The sequence below is a fragment of the Oryzias melastigma genome, linkage group LG13 (assembly GCF_002922805.2).
Source record: "Oryzias melastigma strain HK-1 linkage group LG13, ASM292280v2, whole genome shotgun sequence".
In the NCBI taxonomy this organism is placed as follows: domain Eukaryota; kingdom Metazoa; phylum Chordata; class Actinopteri; order Beloniformes; family Adrianichthyidae; genus Oryzias; species Oryzias melastigma.
Window position 1 is genome coordinate 11543142 of NC_050524.1, and position 8999 is coordinate 11552140.

Here is an 8999-nt window from a genome sequence, read left to right on the forward strand (position 1 = left end):
AAAAAAAAAAAAAAAAAAAAATGTTCTTTTTAAATAACAGCATCAAGACAAAATGTATTCTTGAATTGTCAGTTTTAACTTCCCCTGGAGTACTTTGCTTAATACTTAACTCTAATGTAGTATTATTGAATAAAACTGAAATTGCTTTTCCGCTCAGGAATTCAACTAAAAGTCTGTTCCAGTCAGTGATGTGCAGTTAGGGGAGGCAGGTGAGGCAGTGCCTGACCGGCAAAATAAAAAATAAAAAAATACATAAATTAAATGCGATGAATATACTTTTTCACCATTAAAAAATCAAAAATAAATTTTAAGACACGTCTTTTCTATGATTATTTTCTGTGTGGGCTTTCAAAAGTTTCTACAGCAAAAAAAAAAAAAAAAAGGAATTTACGGGTTTTCTGATCAAATACATGAGAAAGCAGCAGGTGAGGCAGGTGTACCGCACACAATGACTGGAGCTGTTGGGCGCTTTATTTTTAATGACTTCATTTTTCTTTCTCTCCATCTGTCTGATAATATTGATGCCAGTTTATGAAACATTTAGTCTTTTTATCTTATAAAAAATGTCCTTTAAAAATACACTAGGTGAGAACTGCATGCAGTACGCCTGCCTCACCGCAGTACACATGCCACAAGGCAGAGGGCGCTGGTGCCCCAATAATGTGACACCGTGGCTAAAGAATAAGAGTTAGTGGTAGCAAGTCAAGCGCAGTCGTCCAGATATTCTTTAACATTGTTTAGAATCACTTTCTATATGGAGGATTACATGTCTAAACTCAGGGATTTGTTAAGACATGTCGCTGGCAGTGATCTTCATTGGGACAGAGAGACTTTTAAAACTGAAGAAAGAAAATGACATTCATGTGTTTCTTCAGAAGAAGCTGCCCACAGACTTCATAAGCAAAAGTAAGTCAACAACAACAATTTTTGTGATTTTTTTTTCCAATGCTACAGTTTGTAAATGGAAGACAAATGTTAAAAAACACACTTTAACTGCCGTCAATCGAATGATGAATCAGCTAATTTGTAGGGTTCATATGTTTGTAAATCTGACTGATGACGTCAGTGCCTCACCAGCCATGAACCTCACCACACATCAATGGTTTAAATCATAAAAAAAAAGAAAGAAGCAAGACAGCTTTAAAAAATAAAAAAAATTCTGCCACTGAAATGTTATGTCAACATAATCCTGTCTTTTTAGAACTAAATAGTAACTCTTTTGGGTTACAGGTTTAAAATAATAACAGTTTCTGTTAAGAAGGGAGCTTTTGTTTTCATTTTTCGTTCAGCATTTAGCCAAAACAACCATTTTCAGATTTATGTGTAAGGAGGAAGAAATACTTAAAGAGGACTGAAGGAATAACAGAAAACATTTAACTGTGTGAGACGCAGTAAGTATTAACATCTGTTTTCATAATCGTTCATCTCTGGTAGGTTTCCCTTTTGATTGACTTTTATAACAAATAGAGTAAACCAGTAATGGTTAAAAAAACTTTTTTTTTTTTTAAATAGCAGAAAGTACGCACAAATTTTGATTGCAGAAAGTTTGAAGTTACAGAAGAGCATTTCCTTTGTATTTCAACTGCAAAAATTGAATCAATTTTGTTGAATTGCAGAAAAACTTAAGTGTAGAAAAAAAGAAAATTTCCTAAATTGGCAGAGCAAAAGATTTGACCAAAAGTGCATTAATTAATGTGAAAAAGCAAAATAATAAAAAGAATAATTTGCTATGCTAAATGCTAACTAATAAGCATTCTCTTACTTGTTTCAGTGTAGCTCTCACACACTCCTGCTCTGACCTGAGCCTGCATGTATGAGGGGAAAAAACAGTTTAAAATATTTATTTTTAAGGAATCAGCTAAAGATGATAGAAACATTTTACATTTGAAGACCGACCTCCATTGTGACATCCTTCCAATCCACTCGTACCAGATAGAAAATCAAGAAAGCGCATTGCAATGAGACACAGGTAAAGAGGCCTGTCCACAGCCCTGAGGGACATAGAGTTTCATAGTTTTAAAAAAAGATTCTAAGTGCAACTTTAATTATTAGACTATTCAAAATAACCTTACCCTTAATTCCTAATTTGGCCGCAAACATGAGTGGGATTCCAACAGGAAAGCCAATTCCATAATATCCCACAATGTTGCATATGGCGCCTACTTTCTGCTTACCAGCTCCTCTTATGATGCCACCACAAGCAACCTAATCATGTGGAAGAAAAAAAAAAACTTTTTAAAAAGGTAACTCAAGAAGCTATGAAATGTTTTTTGTAAAAAAAAAAAAAAAAAAAAAAAGAAACGTACAGATGTTGCATCTAAGAGCAAGAACGGAGCATAGAAAGAGATGACGCCTGAGACTCTCTCTCTGATTTTCCTGAAAAAACAAATTCATATTGTTCACAAAAGAGCTGAAAATCCAAAAAGCTTTTAGGTGTTATATTATATTGACCATATAACATCCTATAGTGCCACTGATATAATCCTGGTTAATATGTAAAAGAACAGGTAAGCAAAGTTCATCAAGTTAAAGGTCGGGAAGGTTGTTTATTATATCTTTAAGTTCAAACGCCAACGTTGTATGAGTGACTGTCACTCTGGGAAGACAAACATCAGAAAGTGTGATTAATAGAAGAAATGAACTCACTCGTCGTTTGTGAAGACATAAGAGATGTGGTCCTTCAGGCCTCCGATGAGTGAAGCCATGCCCACAGACACCAACACTGGAGTAAAAAAACAACAGTCTCACATGTTTAGGAGAGAAGAAGAAACAACAATGTGGTCACAAAATGCTGTTCTAAAATATTCAAAAGTACGGTGGCCCTTAAGTATAAATCTCTCAATGCTAAAGTACATTAAAGATCACAATAAATTAAAAAAAACAACAACAAAAAAAACTAGATTATATATATAAATCAAAATTCCACAATAAAAAACAAGTTTAAAAGTAAAAAAAAAAAAAATAATAATAATAATTTAAAAAAAATCAGTAAAAGGTATGTACTATGGTATATTACTCATTGGATTTTTTTTTCAAATGTGTCTTCAATGTCTGCATACTGATAAAAGTTTAGATTATGACAAAGCGTATGCGGAATCACTTCAAATATAAATAAATTATAATACAAATAACTTTCTGTTGATATTAGGGACATTTGACATGTCTTTATGGATCGGAACAATTGGACCAAAATGGCCATCGTAGCAGGGAATTATGGGATGTCAACAGAGTACAAAGAGAACCACAGAAAAACGTGAGACAACAATGAAACAAAGCAAGTCACAAAACGGTGGTTGGATGAATGCAGCAGTAGAGAGCTCTTAATGAAATCCCATAAGTGTGGAAATTCCATGCAGTCCCTGAATGCACCACCTGCAGCTGCAAATGTGAGGATTAAATCTGAATTCCGCACAATAAAGTCAGAATTAAATGTTTTGAACAAACTCTGGAATTGCTGTTTGTTGTAGCCAAATGGGGAAGGAAGGTGGACACTTAAAAATCATTGTTATGAGTATGAAACCCTGTAAGAGATGATGAACAATGTCTCACCTGCCAAAGTGGCTGTTCTACTCGCCAAATTAAAGTTTTATCCGCACTTGGCTCGTTGGCGGTAATTTAATTTAATTTAAAGCACTGGTTGTACCTGACTTCGTAGAGTTAAAAATGTATCTGCAAAATATAGTTTCATTAAGTGAACTATCCTGACAACTCAAGATTCTCTCTCTTGTTGCTTTGCCCCGCCCCCGTAATTTCTGGCCAATGACTAAAGAGATCTTTAGTCATGTGGATTTGTTCACAAGCTTTGGTTGAAAACGAGAATGAGCAATTGAAAAAAGACCAAATGCAAGGTTCAGGACTCGATCCGGACCAAATTAAGCAGAAAATCAATACACACAAAAAAAAAACGAAATGAGAAGCAGTTTACCTGCACAGAAGAGTGTGAGTTTAGCAGACAGCTTGCCCTGCTCTGTATCTCCAGCTCCCAAGGCATTTCCAACTCTAACATTACCAGCAACACTGAAACCTAAAGGAAACTATAAGGAGAGAAAAACCACAAAACAGTCATTAAACGCTTAAGAAAGAAAACTGGTTTTGTTTCACCGTGCTCACCATAAAGGCAACATTAGCGAATTCATAGACAATCGTCTGAGCTCCAAGTTCCACTTCACTTATGAGACCTTACAAAAAAACACATCCTTTTTTTTAGCGTTCAAGATAATGTAAACAAACTATTGCTATAGGAGATATTATAGAAGCGGGTCAGTACCTGCCAGAAAGCCTCCAATCTCATAGGTCCACCACTCGACACACAACATGACCATACTGGGGATGGCTAAACGGATGTATGAGCCCCAGTCCTGGAGACACTCTTTGGACCAGCCTGTTGAAAAGATCAAAATGTACATTTAATATCAAATATAGAAACAAAGGAAAATGGCTGTGCTGTAATGTTCCTGTGGGGTTAAATCCAATGAGATTCCATCGGATTTAACAATTTTTCTGCCACAAAGGAATTCTGCAAAAATATTTTTTTTTCTTTTTTTTGCAGTACCAGGCTGATTTGCTGCATATCAAAATAGGAATATGGGAAAAAGTTATCGTTTGGGAGCCTTAATAAACACATTTTGGGTGGCAGGTTGTGCAAAGAAAAAGAAAATCGTTCACATTTAGTGCAAGAGCAGTTCTTTCAGTTCAAGCGGTCTGACTTGAAATGTGAGAAGAACAATAGTTTTTTAATTCTTGCGAGCTTAAGAAAAATCCCAGTCATTAATCAACAGTTGAAAGAACAAGACAGTTGGAGAAACGCTCATGTGAAAGTGATTCACACAGATTTATGTAGGAAGACTTTCAATTGAATTCAGTTTTATTCATATAGACCAATATCACATAGAAAATTTGCCTCATTGAGCTTCATGCTGATAATTTTACATAATGAGATCTTAAGTTTTTATTTCTTCATGAATGCATGGATTACATTATATTTTCCTGTATATATAGTATAATATAATAATAATTATAATAATAGTTAATAATACTAGTTATATATAAAATAATGTAATCCATGCACATATAACACTTTTTATGTTTTACTGGCTTTATATATCAGTTGTGCTGTGTGGAAATTTACAGGATCAAAACATTTTAATAATTTACACTTCAAGAATAATGAATTTGTGTGTTCACAGAATCCTTATTTGTGTATATTTCTTATGCCACATTTTTGTAGTTGAAATATTGGATTTAGTGCACTTTTAAAGTGGTTTTCCCATACATCAACACAGTAGAGAAGATATGGATGTACTAATGAACAGTAAGTTATGGGAAAAAAAACACGTTTGGCTTTATTCATTATTGATATATTTTTTTATATTTTGATGTAGATATGTGGACATTTTGATTGGGATATGTGGAAATGTGCGACTTCCAACTAAATTTGTGATCAATACTTAAGCCTAGAAATTTTATTTGGGAAACATTTTCTATGACTTTGATTTTTAAATGTACATTAATTGTTAAGTTTTCTTTATAATGAACAAATTCAAGGTTGTAAAATGGTTGTTAATGTGAGTTATGTCCTTTCAAGTTGATTTATTTATTTGTTTTTTTTTAATGCAATAACAGGAACACAAAAAAGCTTGTCATTCCAAACACAATTTTCTTTAAAAACCCCATTCTGATTAAAATAGCGTTTTTTTTTGGTGTTTTAAGATGTTTTTTGATTTTTTTTTCTGATGATAGAGGACATATATTACAAAAAATGTGATTCAAAAGCTCCGTGCTCCGACTAGATCCCTGTATGTCTTAGTTTTCCTCGTCTGAAATGGCACCTGGCTTAAAACTGTACAAGATAGCTGCAGTATTGCTCGCCATTTTATCATTTTAGGTTGGGGGTGTGAGGGGCTGTAAGCTTGAGGGAGAGCATTTAAACCTAGAGCCTCAGTAATGGGGAGGGGTGGCTTCACGGTTGTGGTAAATTTCTAATGAAGTCTAGGAAGGAACATGATTTTCTTAATAAAAAAAACTAGATGTTGAAAGTCTAAGACGTGTATGGCTGTGAACGTTTCACAGAGAATTCACTAAACATTTGCAGGAGCGAGCACCTTTTGAGAGCTCCTGTTGAAGCTCAAAGTGACTGACCTGCCCACGTGGCTTTGTGAAGGCCTCGACAAACGATGTACGCATAAAGAATCCCAGCCATGGAGAACTGAGACAAGGTGTTTGCCAAAGCAGAACCTCTGTGAGGAGCATGAAAAGGAATTATTAGTTTGGGGATTTTCATGCTTTGAGACCATACGATCCAATAAAATAAACACTTACGCCACTCCCATTTTCAAGACAAAGAGAAGAAGGTAGTTAATGAGGGCGTTAAGGAGGTTCACCAAAAAGCCTGTGATTACTTGTGGCCATATAATTCCCTGAAAGAAAGGGATTTTGAAAAAAAAAGTTACTTTTTAGAGACAAGATCTGGAATTTTTTTGCAACTTTATGCCTAATTCACAACATAAATTCTAAGAAAACAAAATATGATAAAAATTAAGTTTTGAGGTAATGTAGTGCACCTTTACAATAAAAAAATGGTTATAAGCTCAAGAATTACAGCCTTTATATGATCAAACCAATAACAATTCAAAGGACTTGTAGCACACTCACCTGATTTTGTAGATATCTGGACAGTAATGAAAACATGAATGCAGCCTGCAGCAGAACGACAGAGAGCGCTGTTATGTTATGAACTTGAGAAGCATTTGTTTCTTTTCTGTGCTCAGAATTGCAGACAACAGCTTTTTAGAACATCAATCCATATCAGAACCGCAGAAATGTCTGCATACTTTGGACTTTATACCAAAAAGTAAATAGTTTTCAATAAACTAACATCGATGCAATCATTCCATTTGTGTACTGTAGAAGGACAAGAGTCCACTCCAAACAATTTGTTGTTTTAAATTTGGCTTTAGCAGTCATCCACTCTAATAAAAATTGTGTTTTAACATTTTCTTGTGGCATTTTTCTCATAATACATTTTTCTCAGGGCACATTTTAAGAAAATTAAGATTATTCTAAGCCTTTCAGAGTAAACTATTGTCATATATATGATAATATATAACCTTTGGGACATTTAAAAACAAATTATTTTCTCGAGTGAGACGATTCCATTTCTGAGGCTCCGCCTTTCTTTCTATGTGGTTGCCTCTCATTTCATAACGTCAATCTAGAGTCGGCCTCAGCAGCATATCTGCATTTTGTCCACAAAAACAAATAACATCTGCACTTTTGCAAAGATGGATGTGCTTCTTGATTGCTAGCCCTGCGGAGAAAATTGGGTGGGTGTGTTAGCCTGGGGGCGGAGCTGGCAAAAATATCCATCTACTAAGAAAATTAGATTATTGTAACTAAAAGATCACTGGGAACGTTTTTAAAATAAATCAAAAGTGGTTTGGAGTGGAACTTAAATAACATCTCAAACAAAACCACCCTTCTTTAATCTGTTGACATAGAAAAATATTTTACCAGGAGTTTTTACAATCCATAAATCATTTTTTCTAAATAAAAATGTTGAGATTTCATACTTTTAAAGAATAAAACATGATAAAAACTCTTCATTACAATATAGAATCATTTTTTATGTTGTCCCAATATTATATGTTATATTTAAATAAAATTTACAAACTTTGAATCATTTTTTTTTATCTCTAGATCACCAGAAAGAAAATCACAGATAATTCTACTACTCTTAAAGTTACAACTACTAAAAATAAAAAAATAAAAAATTCAATAAAAGTACCTAAAGTTTAAACCTTAACTTACAGGGAGTGCTGGCATAAAGATGTTCACGTAAAGCTGAGCCAAACTACAGAGAGATTAAAAAATTACAATAGTTAAAATCAAATCAAAGCAGTGATCAATCAAACAAATCAGAATGCAGACCTGGCGACTTCTGGCTCCTGCCTGACAGCCAGCAGGATGGATTTGGTGTTGATGAGAATGGCCCAGCAGGGGAAACATGCCAGCAACAGGATGAGGACGGCCCGCTGAAGGATGACCCCCACTTTCTTCAGGTTTCCACTCCCATATGTCTAACATTTGGATTTGGAAATGGTTTATTTCAACCAATCAAGGCAAAATCTTAGTTAATAAAAGGTAATAAAAGAAATGACAGAGAGCCATGATCTCCCACCTGAGAGATCAGAGTGTCACATGCTGAAGCCAAACCGACCCCAATGGAAACACCTGTCACATTGCTCACCTGAGGAAACAGAACCGGGTCACTGTCTCAGACTGGATAGATTCTGTTGGGGCTGCAGTATCCTCTTTACTTACTGCTATAGCCAGAGACACTCCCGCCAGCTCCGTCCTCCCCAGATGACCGCAGAAAACTGTACTCACAAAACTCACCGCGAAACTCATCAGCTGCGCGATCATCTGAGAGGAAAAAGCTCCGCTTTATGAGCCGCATCTCGACAGGGAATTCCTTCCAGGTCGTGGAGTGAGCTTACCACCGGTCCGGCTAACTTGGCCAGCTCTTTGATTTCTGTCTTATAACCGACAGGAACCAACGAGCGCGTGCGTCTGAAGCGCGTGGGTGAGGAGGGCGCGCTGTCGCTGTCTCGGTGCTCATCCATGGTTCTCTTTCTACTGACACCAAACGGTCACTTCCGCCGGTAAAGTGGAGCCGGCGAGGGGGCGGATCTTCCATGGTTACATAAGAGCCGCGTGTCGGTCTCACGTGAAGAGTCAGAAAGTAGCAGCTGATCTGCTGTCCGTCACTTCCTCTCCTGAAGACCTCAGAGCTGAAACAGTCTATGTGAAAAACTTATATACCTGATAGCAGGGGCGGAGCTGCGAGGGGGCTAGAGCTTTGCCCCAAACTTGCCCCCCAAAATTGTTTTTTTTTTATTAAAAAGAAGCTGTGCAAATAATAATAATAATAACTAGAAAAATTGCATTACCTCCGATAATGCATGTGTGAATGCATTTTCGCGTTGTGCAAAGTTGTGTTA

General features: G+C 35.8%; 1 protein-coding gene across 1 annotated transcript in view; it reads right to left on the minus strand.

Annotated features, from left to right (window-relative positions):
• Positions 1 to 8832, minus strand: part of LOC112149629 (multidrug and toxin extrusion protein 1) — a 9403-nt gene extending 571 nt beyond the window's left edge. The window contains exons 1-16 of the mRNA XM_024277440.2: positions 8496 to 8832; positions 8320 to 8421; positions 8177 to 8245; positions 7927 to 8075; positions 7807 to 7849; positions 6652 to 6696; positions 6319 to 6416; positions 6139 to 6236; positions 4268 to 4381; positions 4111 to 4178; positions 3926 to 4034; positions 2647 to 2722; positions 2307 to 2376; positions 2073 to 2205; positions 1897 to 1991; positions 1763 to 1805 (exon numbers count right to left, since the gene is read on the minus strand). Coding sequence (XP_024133208.1) covers positions 1763 to 1805; positions 1897 to 1991; positions 2073 to 2205; positions 2307 to 2376; positions 2647 to 2722; positions 3926 to 4034; positions 4111 to 4178; positions 4268 to 4381; positions 6139 to 6236; positions 6319 to 6416; positions 6652 to 6696; positions 7807 to 7849; positions 7927 to 8075; positions 8177 to 8245; positions 8320 to 8421; positions 8496 to 8621 — 1438 coding nt within the window. The 5' untranslated portion in view covers positions 8622 to 8832. The remainder of the gene's footprint in view (positions 1 to 1762; positions 1806 to 1896; positions 1992 to 2072; positions 2206 to 2306; positions 2377 to 2646; positions 2723 to 3925; positions 4035 to 4110; positions 4179 to 4267; positions 4382 to 6138; positions 6237 to 6318; positions 6417 to 6651; positions 6697 to 7806; positions 7850 to 7926; positions 8076 to 8176; positions 8246 to 8319; positions 8422 to 8495) is intronic.
• Positions 8833 to 8999: the final 167 nt, after the last annotated feature.